General features: G+C 43.9%; 1 protein-coding gene across 1 annotated transcript; it reads left to right on the top strand.

Annotated features, from left to right (window-relative positions):
• Positions 1-31: 31 nt before the first annotated feature.
• Positions 32-19,383, top strand: LOC137438206 (uncharacterized). The gene is made up of 4 exons (XM_068133265.2): positions 32-5,761; positions 9,723-9,834; positions 18,361-18,621; positions 18,747-19,383. Exons 1-4 carry the CDS (start codon positions 77-79, stop codon positions 18,857-18,859), a joined length of 6,171 nt encoding a protein of 2,056 aa, XP_067989366.2. The 5' UTR covers positions 32-76; the 3' UTR covers positions 18,860-19,383.
• The last annotated feature ends 1,703 nt before the right edge of the window (positions 19,384-21,086 follow it).

Here is a 21,086-nt window from a genome sequence, read left to right as displayed (position 1 = left end):
GAACTTTGGGACAGAGATGTCTCCAACTTCTGAAATTAGACAGACCAGGAGCAAGACTCCAAAACAACAGCACGAGATGTCAACACATTTAACTGGCATGAAAGACATGTTTGAGACACATATTTTGACATCAACTGAATTTTTGCAGACTTTTAGCGGGACTCCAAAACAACGGGAAATGTCAACACCAGTCGAAGTTCGAACGACCAGGAGCAGGATTAGAAAACAACAACAACCTGAGACACCAACACTAGCCCAAGTTCGAAAGAACAAGAACATGACTCCAAGACAGCAACAAGACTCATCACCATTGACTTTTGTGAAACAGACATTTGAGATGCAAATGTCATCAGCTGAAGGTCGACAGACCAGGAGCAAGACTCCCAAACAGCAGCATGACTTTTCAACACCTTTGACTGGTGTCAAACAAATGTATGAGACTCAGGAATCAACACCAGGCAGAGACCAAAATACCACGAGCATGACTCCAAAACAGCAGCAGGATATTACCACACCTATGACTGGTGTAAGAGAGATATTTGAGATGCAGATGTCTACACCAGCTGAAGTTGTACAGTCCAGGAGCATGACTCCAAATCAACAGGATAATATTTCAACTCCTGTCACTAGTGTAAGAGAGAACTTTGAGGCAGAGATGTCTCCAACTTCTGAAATTAGTCAGACCTGGAGCAAGTCTCCAAAACAACAGCACGAGATGTCAACACATTTAACTGGCGTGAAAGACATGTTTGAAACACATATTTTGACACCAACTGATTTTTCGCAGACTATGAGCGGGACACCAAAACAACGGGAAATGTCAACAGCAGTCGAAGTTCGAACAACCAGGAGCAGGATAAGAAAACAACAACAACAACAACACCATCCTGAGACACCAACGCCAGCTCAAGTTCAAAAGAACAGGAATATGACTCCAAGACGGCAACAAGACTCATCAGCATTGACTTTTGTGAAACAAACATTTGAAATGCAGATGTCGACACCAGCTGAAGGTCGACAGACCAGGACCATAACTCCAAATCAGCCGGATAACATTTCAACCCCTTTGACTAGTGCAGAACAAATGGATGAGACTCAGGTATCAACACCAGAAAAAGTCGAAATTGCCAGGAGCATCACCACAAAACAGCAGCTTGACATTTGCACTCCTTTGACTGGTGTTAAAGAAATGTATCACATGCAACTTTTGACACCAGATGACGTCGAAAATACCAGCAGCAAGACTCCAAAACAACAGCATTACTTTTCAACACCTTTGACGGGTGTAAAACAGATGTTTGAGACTCAGATATCAACACCAGATGAAGTCCAAAATATCATGAGCATGACTCCAAAACAGCAACTTGACATGTCACCATCAGCTGAATTACGAAAGACTTGGAGCATGACTTCAAATCAGCAGGATAACATTTCAACTCCTGTCACTGGTGTAAGGGAGAACTTTGGGACAGAGATGTCTCCAACTTCTGAAATTACACAGACCAGGAGCATGACTCCAAAACAACAGGATAACATTTCACCTACTGTCACTGGTGTAAGAGAGAACTTTGAGACTGAGATGTCTCCAACTTCTGAAATTAGACAGACCAGGAGCAAGACTCCAAAACAACAGCACGAGATGTCAACACATTTAACTGGCGTGAAAGACATGTTTGAGACACATATTTTGACATCAACTGAATTTTTGCAGACTTTTAGCGGGACTCTAAAACAACGGGAAATGTCAACACCAGTCGAAGTTCGAACGACCAGGAGCAGGATTAGAAAACAACAACAACAACCTGAGACACCAACACCAGCCCAAGTTCGAAAGAACAAGAATATGACTCCAAGACAGCAACAAGACTCATCACCATTGACTTTTGTGAAACAGACATTTGAGATGCAAATGTCATCAGTTGAAGGTCGACAGACCAGGAGCAAGACTTCCAAACAGCAGCATTACTTTTCAACACCTTTGACTGGTGTAAAACAAATGTATGAGACTCAGGAATCAACACCAGGCAGAGACCAAAATACCACGAGCATGACTCCAAAACAGCAGCAGGATATTACCACACCTATGACTGGTGTAAGAGAGATATTTGAGATGCAGATGTCTACACCAGCTGAAGTTGTACAGTCCAGGAGCATGACTCCAAAACAGCAGGATAATATTTCAACTCCTGTCACTGGTGTAGGAGAGAACATTGAGACAGAGATGCCTCCAACTTCTGTAATTAGACAGTCCAGGAGCAAGACTCCAAAACAACAGGAAGAGATGTCAACACCTTTAACTGGAGTGAAAGACATGTTTAAAACACTTATTTTGACACCAACTGATTTTTCGCAGACTATGAGCGTGATTCCAAAACAACGGGAAATACCAACACCTGTCGAAGTTCGAACGACCAGGAGCAGGATTAAAAAACAACAACAACGTAAGACACCAACACCAGCCCAAGCTCGAAAGAACAGGAACATGACTCCAAGTCAGCAACAAGACTCATCACCATTGACTTGTGTGAAACAGACATTTGAGATGCAGATGTCGACACCAGCTGAAGTTCGACAGACCAGGAGCGAGACTTCAAAAGGGCAGCATACCTTGACACCTTTAACTGGTGGGAAAAAACTTTTGTCCACACCAGAGATCAATCTGACTTTGCAATCAACATCTTCTCTCTCTCCAAGTCATCTTGTGACAATATTTCAGACAAGAAGCAACGAGACAGAGAGACAGGAAACATCTGATCTTTTGCAGAGCAACCATAATACCCAGACAGACACTAACTTAAGGTCGATGCCAATGACTGACGTCAAGGAAATGCTTGCGATCGATGGAAAACAAATTCTGCCACTCACCAGTGATGTTAAAGGCAAGACAGAAATAAAAGGAGAATCGAAGAGTTCTGGGCTGAAAAAGACGTGTAAGACACCAGAAGTAAAGCCTCCCTTGTTGTCCAACAGCTTTTCGGATAATTTATTTTCCTCACAGATTAATCAAAATGTAGCTTTGGAGCTTAATAGCAAGGCAAGGACTCCCCAGACAAAGTGCAACGGTTCTTCTTCTCAGGGTGGTTTAAAAGAGTTTGATGTGATGCAAACAATAACTGCGATACAGCGTTCAGGAAATAACATGGAGAAACAAGAAATGTTTGATTCTCCGGCTATGAACATTGCTATAATGTTTGATACGCCTGAGGAGGTGACCTGTGCCTCGTTTGATGAAAGTGACAATGTGCTGCAAACACCAGAAAATACATGGGATATCGTGATGGGGACTCCTCAGTTCAGTTCTGAAATTGAGGAGAATTTGGATGGCCTTGCGGAGACGTCTGCCATGCCCACGACAAATGCAGCTGGCGCTGTTGTTGAAAACGTGAAAACATTGGTTTCCAAAGAAGCCAGTATTCAAAGAAAAGTTCCCGAAAAACCTGAGGTTTCATTTGAGCAACAGGAAAGAAGCCAAAGGGGAGTTGGTATTCTTACAGTGATGGATCAATCTGAGTCTCCATTGAAGAGAAAACGAACAAATCGGAAGAAAGAGGATGTTCCTTTTCCAGAGCAACTCGAGGCAACCTGTGAAGAACAGCAAATGAGTCGGGGGAGAGCTTCCGAAGCTACAGTACCAATCCAACATGAAGAACAACAAATCAGCTGTGAGAAAGTAAATGATGCTCAAGCACTGGAACAAGCCAATCCTTTAACTGAGGACCATCATACTAGCCATGGGAAAACAGATGTTATAGCGCCGGAGCAATCCCAGGTAATATCTGAACAACAAAACAGCCGGTGTAAAACAGATTCTGTTACTGTGAAGGAACAACATATGGAAGCTCCACTTGGCCAAAAACGATCCAGCCGGAGGAAAGCATCTGTTCCTGCAGTACTGGAACAATCTGATGCCCCATCTGAGCAGAAGCGAAGCAGCCGGAGAAAAGCTGCCATTATTACTGGAGTGGAGCAACCAAAGCCTTTATCAGAGCAACATCACTCTGACGATGGGAAAGGAGACGACATTGAAATGACACAACACTTTGAAACTCCACCTGAGCAAAAGCAAACTAGGCCGTGTAAAGCACCGGTTGCTCTGGAGACGGAACTTTTTGAAGCACCAGTTTACCCAAAACGAAACAGCCGGAGGAAAGGATTGGTACCTGCAGTAATGGAACAACATGATGCTCTACCTAAGCAAAAACGAAGCAACCGCAGAAAGGTTAACATTACTACTGAAGTGGAGCAGCCCAAGACTTTATCAGAACAACAACTCTCTGACAATGCGAAAGTAGACAATATTGTGGTGATGCAAGAGTTTTCAACACCACCTGTGCAAAAGCGAACTCGCCGGTGTAGAGCACCTGCTGCTATTGAAGTGGAGCAACTTGTGGAAGCAGCAGTTCAAGGGAAAACAAGAAATAGCAGGAGGAAAGCACGTGCTCCTCCAGTAATGGAACAATCTGATGCTCCACCTGAACATAAGCGAAGCAGCCAGAGAAACGTGACCATTACTACTGGAGTGGAGCAACCCAAGCCTTCATCAGAGCAACATCACTCTGACGAGGGGAAAGTAGACAATATTGTGGTGATGCAAGAGTTTTCAACACCACCTGTGCAAAAGCAAATGAGACGGTGTAAGGCACCTGTTGCTTTGGAGGTGGAACAACTTGCGGAAGCACCAGTTCAAGGGAAAATGCGATCCAGCCAGAGGAGAGCACCTGTTGCTGTGGAGGTGGAGCAACTTGTGGGAGCACCAGTTGAAGGGAAAACGAGATCCAGCCGGAGGAAAGCATCTGTTCCTGGAGTAATGGAGCAATCTGATGCTCCACATGAACAGAAGCAAAGCAGCCGGAGAAAGGCTACCATTACTACTGGAGTGGAGCAACCCAAGCCTTTATCAGAACAACATCACCCTGACGATGGGAAAGTAGAAAATATTGTGGTGATACAAGAGTTTTCAACACCACCTGTGCAAAAGCAAACTCGCCGGTGTAAAGCACCTGCTGCTATTGAAGTGGATCAACTTGTGGAAGCACCAGTTCAAGGGAAAACAAGAAATAGCCGGAGGAGAGCATTTCTTACTGTGGTAACGGAACAACCTGACGCTACACCTGAGCAGAAGCGAAGTGGCCGAAGAAAAGCTGCCATTACTACTGGAGAGGAGCAACCCTTGCATTCTACAGAACAACATCCCACCAACAATGGGAAAGACGACAATATTTTCACAACAACACAATCTGAGCAAAAGCGAGCCAACATGAACAAAGGAGTTGTTGCGAAAATGACAAAACCTGCAGCTCCTCTTGAGCAACAACGAACAGGCCAGAGCAAAGCTGTTGCCCATTTAGTGATTGAACAACATGAAAGTCCACCTGAGCACCAACAAACGAGTCAGCGGAAAGCAAACGTTGATACAGTTCCAGAGCAACCTAATAGTAATCCTAAGTTTGAGCAAAAGCGAACAAGCCGCAGGAAAATGGCTTCTGCGAGCATGATGGAAAAAGACAAGGAAGTTAAAGTTGAGCAGAAGCAATCTGGCCGGAGGAAAGCCGCTGTTGCTACAGTCACAGAACCAACTGATGCTCCACCTGAGCCGAAGTGTAACACTAGAAGCAAGGTGAACTTCTCGCTGCCTGTTCATTCCAAGCCGCCGTCTGACCAGCAGCTTCTAAGCTTCGACAATGGAAAGATTAACAAGCAACATTGCAAAGCAGTTGCCGTGGTGGATGAAATGAAGATGAATGAAAACACATCTACTTTGGTGAGTACGTGTACATAGGATTGTGGAGTGGAGTGAAGGAGTTAAACAGTGTATAAATACCTCCACTCGTCAGAAAAGACAGCAACAGAAGCACATTGTGTTTCGATAGATAGATTTTACTGCAGCATTAGTGACTATTGCACAGATCCTGAAAAACAGAATTGTTTTGTTTTTCTGTAAAAAGCCGAGGGAAGCGTTAATAGTCCCCATTCTGCAGTAACAATGTGCGTATAATCTGTTCATTCATAAAACGAGAAGCACCCACTCCCTAGGAGCGACCCGAGGGTTCATGTTTTTATCCTTATGATTACTAGCTGAAGGGCCTATCTATAACGGGCAGTAAAAACACTTGAGTACTGTTCTTCTCAAACAGCTCGTATAACCATATTCTGTGATAATTGCATTATATAATTAGTTTCAAATTAAATGATTTCGTGTATACATATATCTTTACAATTGAACTCTAGCTTCAGTTTCTCATTCTCTTCTGGACTAGCGCACCCACCATCAGAGGGTGCTCTTTTGGATGCATACGTACCCACTTATGCGATAGCTGTATTGTTAGACTGGCAGGGACCAGTGAAAATTCCACGCAATGTAAAATGTGACTTCAAGTTATCAACCTCTGCTCCCAGCCCCAATTCCTCATCCTCCCCCTTCCAGCCGTTAGGGCATCAATAACCCTCCCCACTCCAAGCCTTCAAACTCTCACCTATACCCCAAAGCCTCAACCTCCCTTTCCAACACTGTACCAACTTTGCTCTCCCACAAACCTCAGGTCCTCCCCCTCCCAACCCTAGTGTGTCAATCCCCTTCCCATTTCAAGCTATTCAACCTCCCCACCCCACCACAATAATTTTTTAAAATCCATTCAACCCATGGTACACTGAATCATGTGTTGAGGCATTTGCTCTGAAACAGCTTGCCTTCTCTTCCTGGAAAGCAAACCCAACCAAAGGCAATGTCAGATAATTCAAAAATGCCTGCAACAAGTTTGTGTCCACTCTCAGGAGAGCCAGAAAACGGCATCTGACCAACCTCAAGATTGAACATTCTAACTTGTCTCCCTCCTCGAAAACCTGGTGGTTGTTTTATTTATTAAGTCTGTCTCTGGTGTATGTTGCCCTTCCATCCCTTCCCTTTCTTCAAATGGCCCAACAGCCAACTCCTTTCTTGAAAAGGCCGAATGCCTCAATTCTGTGTTTGCTTCCAAATCCTGTGTCCCCCAACTGCCTCCCCCCCACTCTCCCCAAACTCGCTGTACCCACCCATTCTAGTCGAACCCAACTGCGCCTGGACTCTATCTCTTTCACCTGAGAAGGTGAAGATTCTGTCAACCTTCGACTCTGATTCTGCTACTGCATGGCATCAGCTCCAATCATCAGAATGTTTATGGAATCCATCATCACAGTTGATATGAAATCCTTCCCATTCTCCAACGACCTCATCTCAGATCACCAATTTGTATTCTGACAGGTCATGCTGCTTTGGACATGGACATGCTGCTTCTATTCACTCAACAATGGATGGAAGCCCTCAATATCAGACATGGGATCAGAGCTGTCTCTCAGGACACATATTGTGCTTTCGATACAGTCTGGCATCCCACCTTGCTCTCCAAGCCAACACCACTCTTGGGTTACTGACTTCCCCCATTCTCGTAGCCAACGTGTGGCTCTCAGCGGAATTCTTTCATCTCCTCTCCCTGTTGGGCCTGGAGTGCCCCAAGGCAGTGCTCTGGGCCCAGTCATATTCCAGATATTAATTAATGATCTCTCTGACTCCCTGGAAAATCCATTATATCTTTTGCTGAGGACTCCACCCTCTACCGTGACATCCATCATCCCTCTGAAAGACTGGATTTTTTTTCTGCAGCAGCCTTTTACCTCTCCACAGACCTTGACGACATCACACGTTGGTCAAACACCTAGAATATGTCTTTCAATCCTGAGAAATCTCTCTCTCCCCCATCTCTCACCTTCTCTCCGAAAGGGCCGTCTAGCAAATCCTCCTCTATCTACTTTCTCAACAATCCTCTTGAGGAAGTTTAGTCACTCAGTTAGTCCAGTTTAGTTAGTTTAGTTTAGTCACTTCTGGGTCTCAATATCAGTCATGATCTTTCTTCGGCAAAAGCCACATTTCAAAGTTGGCCTCCAAAGCCAGCTGCTGACCGGGCATCCTCCATCTTACAAAGTTCTTTGTTGGCACACCTGAACTCCAAACCACCTACAAGGCCTTCATCCATAGCTTGATGGATTACTGCTCCCCCTTCTGGGCTGGCTCCCCTGCCTCACACCTTGCTCCACTTAACGCTGTGGAAACCAAGGCCTTCAAAAGGATTGGAATCTTGTGCGCTGAAGCTGTATATGAGCTTATCACTTTCCCATCGCAGACAGATCAGTGGTCTGTCTTTTACTGCCCTCTTTCGGATCTTGCACCCTCTGCTCTTTCCGTGCTTTGTCTCTCCCAGTTTCCTGCAGGGCACATGCGCTCCACCATCAACTCTCTTCTGGTTCTCTCAAAAAAAAACTCCCCAAAAATCCAGAATTACTACTCACCTCCACTCATTCATTCCTTTCTCCCACCTGTCGAACCAAATCCCACATTCTCTTTAATGTCATTCTTCCCTCCAAGTCTTCAAGACAACTGCACCACCATCTCAAATCGTCCCCCATCCAAAACCTTGATCTTTTCTACTCCTGTTAACTCCCATCTCCTTCCAAACTTCCAGTTTTTCCTTCCCGAGAGTTTCCTTCTGTATCCATCTTGTCTGTCCCATGCATCTTTCCCAGCCCCTAATTCCTCCACACACCCATTGTTTGTCCAATTCTTCTGCCGTTTTGTCCTTTAATTCTTCTCGTAGTGTCACCCCTCCCTCCCCCCCCCCCCCCTCTCTTTCTACTGGTCCTTTTGTTATGTTGTGTCCTGGTCCGTTCAGTGTTCGAGCTCTTCCATAAGCCTTGACTGTGCATACAAAGAAAAGGTAGGCCACCCTACAATTGATCCACACCCGATGTTTTGCGAGAATCCCAACCTAACGATACTGTGGGATCTTTATTGTGGTTGTTGCAGATAAAGCAGTGAAATTAAAATGTCCTTTTAAGGGTGGCATGGTTTTCTTTATTCTTTTCTATGCCTCCACCCCTGAAGGTGGCCGGAGGCATTATGTTTTGTAAATGTATCAAGGTTCATGGAAGAACAAAAGGACAGGAGACAATGGATCGACACAAAATTGGGACAAAGGGGGAAAAGGTGGGATGACAAACTCGTGCATCACAGCGCAAGAAGCAGAATTGCAAGAGAAGGATGAGAACAGGGTCTCAGTGGGTATAGTAAAGCTTAGTTGTGGAAACGGGAGACCATGAGGTTGTGGTGTGCCACAATCTTGACATCGATGTCATAAAATTCCCACAACGATGTCATCCGTTTTCAAGTGTTTCTAAATCACATAAAAATGAGAGAAAATTGAGATAACTGAAATTGTAAACAAAAAAGAAAAGAAGGGAGACTTGAGCATACTATTAATGATGGAATGGAAAGAGGGGCTCAAACGTCATTCCATTTCACTGTAATTAATAAGAGGCCTTTTACGTGAGGCAACAATGTGCTTTACTTTTACACTGTCTTATTATAAAAGCCATATATGTCGAAAGACAATGGGTCAGGTTTCTCCTTTAATGATCTTCGCTCATTAGCGATGAAGGGAAGGGTGCATTTGAAAAGTCTCCAGGAAGCAGTCGCAAATTGAACGCAAATTCAGTCGCAAATTGAACGATAAATCAAATTGGAAATGCTGCCGTTTATAAACGACTTATCCCCTAAGTTACCTCATGCACGAGTGAAAGACGGTAGTAACTTTGAACTGTTTCTGATGTTCACCATCAGTGGAATGACCTCACCTGTTGTACTCAGAGACACTTAAGTTGTACTCAAACCCATTATTTTACTCGTTCACCGACAGAGCCAAAGACGAGGTCGCAGTGGAAAAAAGGCAGTTGCTCCCACGACACCACCAACCAGCGCCTCCCGTCGTCCTCTACTCAGCCCGATTCCAGAGGATAAGGATCTCGGGAGTAAGTGCCATAACCATAGGATGTTGGAAATCATTTGGCCTGCTTTATGAAATGGTGAAATATTTGAATGAGTCTGTGCATTTGCTGGCACGAGTACACCCATTCCCTAAGGGAGTGGCACGGGGGAGAGTCAAGAGTCGTGTTATTATCCTTTTTATTATTTCCAACTAGCCGAAACCTGTGGAACATCCACGGAAGGGAGGATGTGGTGTATGGATAGAGTGTACCATTATGGATGGCATAGGGGATTTGCTTGTCCGAGTAAGAGTTAGGAAGAAAGATGAGAATGAAGAGTGCGTATATGAACAACGTATTTATTGCAATCGACTTAAATGACAACGCTACGATATACTTTTGAAAAATGAATGGATTCGTAATAAGAATCAGCATAGCACCACTCTGGGATTGTCCACTCGGTGGACGGCTTGCTGTCGCCTTCGCCTGTCCAATCAGCGGACGGCTTGCTTCGCCTTTACCCAGCAGACGCCAATACGATGGCGTCGTAAGATGGCGTCGTATCGGCAGTTAATCGGATGCTTTTGGGCCCCAACGTCGGCTAATTCAGATTTTTCGAGTATGCCTGTACGTGATAAACAAAGAGCGCGGTTCGTAGATCGAAAATCCATTAGTGCCGTGGGCATCGGGTCACTGGGTGCGGCGTAAAAGGGAAAACAAAGTCGAGTCCTTACGCTATTATTATATAGATTACTATTGTTTATGCAAGTTAACACGGCACTTTTCCAAGGAGGAACCCCATAGGGAGGAGGGATATTATTAGGGTCCTGAAGAGTACCCCAGTGCCATATATAAGAGTCTGGCCATCTTTGGATCTTGCCGCTTTGCGACGTCATTGGCAGAGCCGTGTCTCGTGATTTTCAGGTCGCATATTGTTACCCATTCAATTACCGTAGGATTATCACGCATTAGTGTGTTTTGCCGCTTTTGATTGTGATCAAAATGGTTGGTTGTGTTACAGTGGGGTGTTTAAAACCCCAAAATCTATTTTGTGCCCCGCTCAGTATGCCATGATTCATTCAGGTACATCAATAACTCAGGATAAATTTTCACCGAGTTAAAAATAATTCGGTTAATATTATTATTATTATTCATTAATCATAAAATATTATTCATGGTCCATTCATCTTGGACTGAGTTGTTCGTTGGTTTTGTGTTCTCGCTACTGAATCTCCTATCGCTGGCACATGGTCGATGTCTTGGTACCTTGAAATGTAGCGATTAATTTATTCACAATTGACTCGGTTCTACAGGCCCACTTGCCTTTCTCTCTTTCTCTTTCTTCTTCTTTTTTTTTTCCTTTCTCTTTCTCTTTCTCTCTCTCCCTCTCTTTCTCTCTCTTTCTCTCTCTTTCTCTCTCTTTCTCTCTCTTTCTCTCTTTCTCTCTTTTTCTCTCTTTCTCTCTCTGTTTCTCTCTGTCTCTCTCTTTCTCTCTTTCTCTCTTTCTCTCTGTCATTCTCTTTCTCTCTTTCTCTCTGTCATTCTCTTTCTCTCTCTCTCTGTCATTCTCTTTCTCTCTCTCTGTCATTCTCTTTCTCTCTCTCTGTCATTCTCTTTCTCTCTCTCTGTCATTCTCTTTCTCTCTCTCTGTCATTCTCTTTCTCTCTCTCTGTCATTCTCTTTCTCTCTCTCTGTCATTCTCTTTCTCTCTCTCTGTCATTCTCTTTCTCTCTCTCTGTCATTCTCTTTCTCTCTCTCTGTCATTCTCTTTCTCTCTCTCTGTCATTCTCTTTCTCTCTGTATTTAGCAATATAATAATAATAATAATAATACATTTATTTTATATAGCGCTTTTCAAGAAGCCCAAAGGCGCTTAAAATATTGTTGAAAAGCACAGGTTATTCGAGTTCATGATGACCATTATGTAATGCGTCATTCTGAAAGATGCAGTTGTTTAAGGTAAATGAATATACGTTTGCATATGAAATACAGACTTGGCATTTAATATGGAATTTTTTTTTTCCTTGACTTGGGTTTACTTTCTTAACTCAGTATATCAATCTGGTGAGTTTCTTTTACACTTTGGTGATTTATTTGTTAAAAGAACCGTGTCACTGATTGTCTGTCGCAGCAAGAAGTCAACAACAAGATTATATCACAGGTGGCGTGGCAAAATGTACGGATAGGTGCATTTGATGATTGGCTTCACAGTCGGGTATACAAGGGTTGTTGCATTCTGTATTAGTGGAAAACAACTGCTGCATGTCTCCAAAAGTTCTTGCCGCTTCCTCTGGAGATGGTCCGTCAACTCGACAATGCTGTTTGTCATGGAGTGGTGGCTTTACGAAATTACGGCATGAAACAGCGTGCTATTGCTCGGCAGTATGGCATCACTCAAGGTCAGGTGTCAAAGATCCTGAAACGAAATGCTCAGAGGGATGTCCCTACTCCAATACCGAGGCCAGGACGTCCCCGCAGAACCACAAGGAGGGATGATCGCCAGCTGCATCGGTTAGTCCGCAATGGCCGTACCAAGTCAGCTAATCGGCTTGGGGCTGAGTGGCAGCAACTGACAAATGTGCCTGTATCCAGAAGGCTATTCAACCAACGACTGGTTCAAGCAGGCTATCGTGCCAGGCGTCCCCTGAGAAAGCCACGCCTGACCAGACAACACTGCCAGCGCCGATTGCAGTGGGCCAGAGAGCACCGTCAATGGCAGCCAGGACACTGGAATCACGTGATCTTCAGTGACGAGTCTAGATTTCTGGTCTATCATCAAGATGGCCGCGTCTGAGTGCGCAGACAAGTGCATGAAGCCTACAACAAAGATTGTATAGTGCCAAGAGTCCAAGCTGGAGGTGGTGGGGTGACCGTTTGGGCTGCTTTTCATGCAGGGGGCAAAACTGACCTGGTTGTTCTGAATGGAAACCTGAACCAGTTCAAGTACAGGGCCATTCTGGAAGAAACATTGCTTCCATTTGCTCGTGCAGCCTTTCGAGGAAACTTTGTCTTCCAAGATGACAATGCACGGCCTCATCGTGCTCGCATGATCCAACACTTTCTTGCTGACCGTGGTGTAGAGCATATGGAGTGGCCTGCCATGTCCCCGGATATGAATCCGATAGAGAACTTGTGGGCAGAATTAACGCGTCAAATCGACCACTTGGACCAGCAGCCGACCTCTGTGCGTGAATTGCAGCAGGCTATTGTCACTGCATGGCAAGCGATTCCTGTCCAAACCTTGGCAAATCTCGTGAACAGCATGCCTTAACGTGTACATGCTCTCCTGAATGCTCGTGGGGGTTACACAAAGTACTGAACTGTAATTTTACTGTCCGTAATCCCAGTCGTAATTTAACTTGTTTTTGTTAAAAAAAAATTTGGCTAATGTGCAAAATAAAGAGATACTTCTGGAAAACGTACAGAAGTTTAACACAGTACTGTCCATGAATTGAGTTCGATATCAGTTTACATCACTTTCAAGGATCAATTTATTTGTTTCGAAATGTCAAATGTGGTTTTTGTTGTCCCCCGTTGCTCAGCGGAGCGAAAGGGGGACTATGGCTTTCCCCTCCGTCCGTGTGTCCGTCCGTCCATCCGGGCGTGCGTGCGTGCATGCGTAAGCGAAGGACCGCATTCGAATTTGGTGTGTGGGTGCAACCCACGTCAGAATCCAAGATGGCCGCCGCCATGTATGTCTGATGCCATGTATGTCTGAACCTTGTAACCTGCATATCTTGAAAAATAAGCGAAGTACCAACTTCTAATCTGGTGTGTGGGTGTATCTAGGTATAAGGAAGAACGCTATTGAAAATTGGGTCGCCACGTCAAAATCCAAGATGGCCGCCGCCATGTATGTCTGAACCTTGTGAGATGAATATCTTGAAAAATAAGCGAAGTACCAACTTCTAATATGGTGTCTGGGTGTATCTCGGCATAAGGACGAAAGCTATTGAAAATTGGGTCGCCACGTCAAAGTCCAAGATGGTCGCCACCATATATATGTCTGAAACTTGTGAGCGAAATATCTCGAAAAATAAGCGAAGTACCGAAGTCTAATCTGGTGTCTGGGTGTATCTAGGCACAAGGAAGAACGCTGTTTAAAATCAGGTCGCCACGTCAAAAGCCAAGATGGCCGCCGCCATGTATGTCTGAAACTTGAGATGAATATCTTGAAAAATAAGCAAAGTACCAACTTCTAATTTGGTGTGTGGGTGCATCTCGGCATAAGGAAGAACGCTATTGAAAATTGGGTCGCCAGGTCAAAATCCAAGATGGCCGCCACCATATATATGTCTGAACCTTGTGAGCGAAATATCTTGAAAAATAAGCGAAGTACCAACTTCTAATCTGGTGTGTGGGTGTATCTAGGCATAAGGAAGAACGCTATTGAAAATTGGGCCGCCACGTCAAAATCCAAGATGGCCGCCACCATATATATGTCTGAACCTTGTGAGCGAAATATCTTGAAAAATAAGCGAAGTACCTTCTGGTGTGTGGGTGTATCTAGGCATAAGGAAGAACGCTATTGAAAATTGGGTCGCCACATCAAAATCCAAGATGGCCGCCTCCATGTATGTCTGACCCTTGTGAGCGAAATATCATATCATAGCATGTTTTCTGCGTGTTCCACTTTGTCAACTCACATCACTTACCCGACGGGGGACCTAGGCGTAACGCTTGTTTCTTTTAAAGGTCACATTAACAAAATCTAGAATAATTTCAACATAATTCCAATGAACTTTGGTTCTAAGACATCTTGAAAAGTAAGACATCATTAAATGCCAAGTCTGTAAAATACATCTGGTACCATTCATCATGTATCCATGTATGGTAACACTCAACCTGCTCCCCTTCCACTCCTAAAGATTCTGCAACCCTTGTTATACTCCAGAGCAGACAGGGAATTTTATAGACCCTCATGGACCCTGTGAAGACCCTGGGAGACCTCGAGGTCCAAAGCCACGAGTGGAAGTGTAAATTGGGCATGTTCACCATTCCAATAAAAATTATGTCTTGATATTGAGATTCGATCGAGTGGAGTCGTTCGTGGGATTGAAGGGTTGCTCTTTTGTGGACACTGTGAAGACCCCTTTGAGCCCTCGAGTCCAATGGAATGCTACTAGTGAAGTGTAAATTGAATGTGCTCACCTTTCCAATCAAAACAAGACCAACTAGAACGGCACTCGTAGAGCACCTAGTCTCGCCTCATGTGTTCATTCTGAACATAAATACCATCGTTAACTGAACAGGATGCTATTATGGCCCATATACTCGTATCATCCATGCACCATATTATGTTATGTCACAGTTTCTTAGCATGGGTTAGGTCCGTCATAAATGTAATTCTTCCCTCACATCGGGTCATAGATCAGATATATGAAGTTTCAGATTTTATGGATAAAGATTTCAATTCAACCAATTATGGCTGGAATATCACTTCACCGATTACATCATCGTTATCACCCTATATACTCCATGGGGAGTTGATGACATGCCAAGTTTCAATTTTTTTCGTTGAGCAGTTTCAGATAAAATGATGTCCAAATTTTTGCTTTACTCCAATATGGCTGACATACCATGTGACCCACGATATCAGAGTTAGCAATAAAATATTCTCCCATGGGGAGTCCCTCTTATGTTTAAAGTTTCACACGCACACACACACACCACACCCCCCCCCCCACACCCCCAAAGGTTTACCTTGCAACATAGGTCTTTAATTTGATTTATTTTGCCTTCCTAACTCCTTCACCCCCAAGGCGTGAGTACCCAAGCATGGTTGCGGAAGCCTTCCCATCGATCCCGCTGGTTAATTATTTTTGTTGCACTCAAAGTTATACTTTGGGCACATTCCTTCATCTTTTCTTCACTCAATATAATTGTTGGATCAGTAGAAAAAGTTAAGTTTAATACTTTGGCAATATGGAGGAGATTAGTTGTTAAAGCTTAGTCATAAGAATTGCTAATTTCCTAAAATTTACCCATTTATTTAGTCCTCGACATCCGATCCTAAAACCTGAACTCAGATTTGGATCATATACTTTAATTAATCCGTGAGACTAGATCTTGCTTTCAAGGCAATGCACGTTTGCATAGGCCAAAACAAAATGGCAGCTTAAGAACCCAGCGATGTGACAGAGGGTTGACCAAGATGGTGCACCAAATTATTTTGTGATAACCACCCCCTAAATGATCTTCAAAAGGGGTTTAAACACACCCAGTTTTCATTCATGCATTCCCGTGAAGTTTGATAAGTATGCATGCAAAGTTTAGGGCTCCTAGGTTTCATGGTTTTGGAGTTATGGAAGAGAACCCACACACTAACTAAATGACTGACTAACAAACACATACTCTCTTTTATTATTTTTATAGATTACTAGCTGAATGCACGGGTTGCCCGGGTTCTTTTTGAATGAATTTTATCTTCTTTACTAAAAAGGGAATAAAACGCGGCCTTGCGAAGCAGCGGGGTTTGACTATCCGGCTGCGGCCGCATTTCGTTCATTTACTACTATAATTCAGCTTTTACTCGCGGCCGTAGAAGATTGACTACTATAATTCAGCTCAGCTTTTAATTGCGAAATGGGCCCAGCCCGGCCGAGGCAGCCTCGACCGGCCTCGCCACCTAGCCTATAATCTTCCTGTGGCCCGTCCTGACATTTTTTGTTTCAGAGGTTTCCTCCTATCTTTCACCGTTCAGGAGATTAGTGCGTGCAGACAAACAATAAAAAATTTATTTTATATATATATAAGATTATCTCCGCCACCAAATGTGGATGGAGGTTAGATTTTTCACCCGTCACTTGTTTTTTTTTTTCTGTTATTACATGTCTGCAGCCGTTTTGCGGGTTTATTCCTTCAAATTCATTTTCTCTTCAACTACTTGTCCGATTGACACAGCATTTTCCACATATGAGTGACTGCTTGTGGAGATTTTTTTTTTATGGATAACTCATTGGTCACATGGTCTGGCAGCCATGTTTTTTAGAAAAACAAACCTTTTAGATTTTGTCTGCAAACCGCCTGACTAGATCAATGTGAAACTTCACCAGCAGGATCAACTAATCTTTGGGAATAGTTTCATAATTTAAACGTCATAGTCCATGGTCTAGCAGGTTTTATTTTATTTTTGAATTAGATATTTTGAATCTGGATTTTTCGTTTTCATTGAATTTTTTTTTTTTTTTGAATCCCATTCTGAATTAGGTTTTAAAAAGAGGGCATCATGTGTCACGTCCGATCAAAGTCGGATGGTATCAAAGTGGGGGTGGCTAGGGACTCAGCCATAACTGCCCGCACTTATAAAGCGTAGTCTAGTTACTATTAAATATTGTTTTGCATTAACTATTATACTAATTATCATTAGCTGTTATCTACACCACCGAAGGTGGACAGAGGTTGGTTTCACCCCTGTCTGTGAGCAGGATATCTCAAAAAGTTGTCTTCTTGTCATTTTATCTTGGTCCTCCTGTATCAAGTTTGGTTGAGATTGGATAAGTAATGAGAAAATGTATCGAGGTCAAAAAGACGGCCAGACACCAAATTGAGTATTTTAAGTGCAATTGATTTTGAGCAGTTCATTGTTTGGATCATGTTGGTAAACCTCAAATGTTACACCTAATTTTCAATTTAAATACACCAATTGCTCACCTGCTGGTCGGTTGGTTGATGGTGTTTGCTTACTGAGCAAACCATGCCATTTCCAGAATCCTCAGAATTATAGCATGAACCTTTGTGGAGAAAGTTCACGTCTACAGTACTGTTCAACTTAAACACCCACAACTAATCGGGGATGCCTCTTCACATTGGTTTTACCCCCGCATGTTGTGGTAGTCAACGCAAGTCAGGGACCAAATCTTCCCCATTCTTCCCTACTGCCCGGATTTGTCATATTGTAACACAGTCATCGTCACAGTCAGAATACCAATCGGTCCCCCTGGACCGGCCCTTTGTCTCTTGTCTGTCTGTCTCTTGTCTGTCTCTCTCTCTCTCTCTCTCTCTCTCTCCCCTCCGTCGTGGCCCTGACTTCATGAAGGTGGGGGTAAAACATCCTGGATGTGAGGGATCTCCGGGTCGCTCCTGCGAGATTGATCGGCTATCTCCATTCCGCGGGCTTGTTCGAGAGAACTGTCTGGGGCTATACAACAACATAAGCTATGTCTATTCCTTATGGAACCCAAAACGGTTTGGCTGACCACCAAATTTTGCATTAGTACTTGGGGTACCCTAGGTCAGGTATTGGGTATTAAATAAAACCCCCACACTCCACGTTAAGTGTGGGGAGATTTCTTTCACATGTGCACGTGGAATAATACAAGTGGTTGAACCACTGACCTCTGCCGGATGGAGAGGCTGATGGCTTACCTTGGCACACTTGATTTGCAGGTGGAAAGAGTATTAGATGGACTGTTTGTCGAATGTAGAAATCGATCAATTTTCTATTTGTGAATGGTTTTGTTACAATTTGGTATTTTGACACAGCCACAACATTCACATCTGCTCCAAAAAGTTTCTTACTAACCTTGTTTTCAACTACTCCTAAGCTTGGGTGATGTTTGATGTTCGCAGGTCCATCCAGGTCACGGATGACTCGCGGTCGAACTCGGAAAACCGACTGTACAGAGGTGGCAGGAACATCCGGTGCTGACTTTAAAAGGAAAGGGTGCAATGCAGCTGGTGACTCCAAAATTCGGGTACAGGGTTCGAGGAAGCGGGCGGCTGTGGAAATGGTGCCCGCTACATTAGACACTGCCGCAGCTAAGAAGCCGAATAGTTATTGCAATGGATCTGCACCAAAAACTAGTGCATCCCCTACCGAGCAGCACAGCGGTAAGTGGAGTGCCGAGATGTCCCGGTTTAAACTAGTGACAAATTTTGGGTGAGCAAGTGGCACTCGGAGAGTTTGCATGTTCTCATTTTCTTCAAACCCCTTTCTCCCCATCACATCTTCACAGTGGTAGAGTCGTCACCTGCAGGGGTTCGTGCTTCAAGCAGGATGAAGAGGAGCAGAGCCACTATTGAACCGGTGCTGCGTGCAACACGAGCTCGCAAACGTGTTGCGTGCTAAAATGCATTCAAGGGTTTTTGTTTCCTTTACACGTTTTTGTTTTTAGAAATAGAGAAAACCTTGTACAGTTCAATTCTTTTTGATGGAGTCATCATAATACTGCAGGTTAGACATTTTAATTCCAACTCGGTTTTGCCTCTGTTAGCTTAATGTTGTATTGTATGCTTTGTATGTTTTAGTGTTTGTAATAACATTAGTGATCGAATAGGCAGTAAGTAAGCTTAGACCGAGGCAGGTGGAATTTGTTTGATGCTATTGCAGGGGGTATGAGTTCAATTGAAAATGCTTTTTGCAGTATTCTCAATTAAATTGGGATGATGATGCTGCTGCTTGCTTTGCATTGCAAACATATATGCAAACCTACTTATCAAGTGCACATTAATTATACAATTGAATTCACAAGTATAGATTTGTTTTTTTAAATCTGAAATGTGTTGCAATGTGGATTTAGTTTGGGATATGATATTTCGTTGTTTTTTTTTACCGATAATGCAAATAAAGGCCTTGTTTGGTCGATTATTATACCACTTGCATGCTGTGAAGGTTTTAATTTATGATCACAAGGCCACCAAGCCTGCTGTGCCTGTGCTGTATCCGCATCTATAACCTGGACACTTGTGTATACAAGGGTGGTTCAACATCGATTTGGAATTTTGTTTAATGAAGCATGCATCCAACGTTGACAGGCAATCACCATACTTTGAAGTTTGTCTCATTAGAAATTTCGATTTGCTGTTCCACCCTCTGTTATCCTCATGTGCCAGGGATCCAAGATTTTTCAGCACAAAATGCAGGAGAACCCATGATCACAACACCAACACAACAACATGCATTTTAAGGCCATTTTCCTGCCAGAGCGGGGGTTAGCTGTGCGGTCCCCATGCCAATCTCCATTTTGCCCTATTTTCTGCATCTCCCCTTGTTAACCCCCTTGCCCGCATTTCTTCTTCCACCATCTTCAGCCAAGTCTTTCTCGGTCTTCCCCGTCCTCTACTTCCTTCTACATTCATTTCCATCACTCTTCTCAACTAGTCACTTTCATCCTTCAACACATGACCAAACCATCTCAACCTGTTCCTCTTCACAGCATCCATCACAGGCTCTATCCCCATCATCTTTCGCAATTCATCATTTGTCTTCCTCTCTCTCAACGATACTCCACACATCCACCGAACCATTCGCATTTCCACCCTTCGTTGCTGCACTGCGTTCATTACCCATGTCTCACTCCCATAAATCATAACACTTCTCACACATGCAGCATACACCTTTCCCTTCAGCTTCAGCGACACCCCTCATCAGCACGCCACTCAGTTCCCGAAACTTCTTCCATGCACATCTCACTCGAGCAACCGTTGCCGAGTCTGATCCACCTTCTCCGAGGTAGCAAAATGTTTTCACACCTTCCAGCTTCACGCCGTCTCCAAGATCCAACTCAACATTTCCTCCATCTGCAGCTCCCCCTGTGCACACCTTACATTTGAATGTAGCTGCCACACTGGTTAATGACCCTCTCAGACCACTACATTTTGATGAACCCACTCAGCGCACATTGTACATTGAATGGAGTTCACCCCGACACCCTTCCTGCACACAGCACATGGCCACTTCCCAGTTCTTTCCACCTCACCACATGCTTTACCACTTGTCATCACCTTCGTCTTTCCTATATTCACCTTCAGACCTTTTGTCTCCATACATTTCTTCCACTTGTTCATCTTTTCCTTCAGTCCATCCATACTTTTCGCAATCAACACCGTATCATCTGCATACAACAACTCCCACGGTAAACCCTCCTTTACGTTCTGAGCCAGCACCATCACAGCTACAAATAGTAGTGGACTTAGTTCCGATCCCTGATGCACTCCCACCTTCACCTCAAACTCACCACTGTTCCCGTCCTTCCAGCCGTGCGCGCTCTTTTGTGCATTGCCATCACCACTCTGATCAACCATTCCTCCACTCCTAAACTTCCTCAATGCCCATGTCAATACTTCACGTGGAACCCGATCGAATGCTTTCTCCAGATCAACAAACCCAAGAAACAACTTCTTCCTTTTCTCCATGTACCTCTCCTGCAACTGCCTCACAATAAAGAGCGCATCTGTCATTCCTCTTCCTGGCATAAATCCAAACTGCATTTCGTCGATCTTCACCTTCTTCCTTATCCTCCTCTCCAACACCCTTTCCAATACCTTCATTCCATGCTCCAATAACTTTATCGCTC

The sequence above is a fragment of the Myxine glutinosa genome, chromosome 1 (assembly GCF_964187855.1).
Source record: "Myxine glutinosa chromosome 1, kmMyxGlut1.1, whole genome shotgun sequence".
Taxonomy (NCBI): Eukaryota; Metazoa; Chordata; class Myxini; order Myxiniformes; family Myxinidae; genus Myxine; species Myxine glutinosa.
Note: the sequence above shows the minus strand (reverse complement) of the source record. Positions and strands in the feature narration are given on the sequence as shown.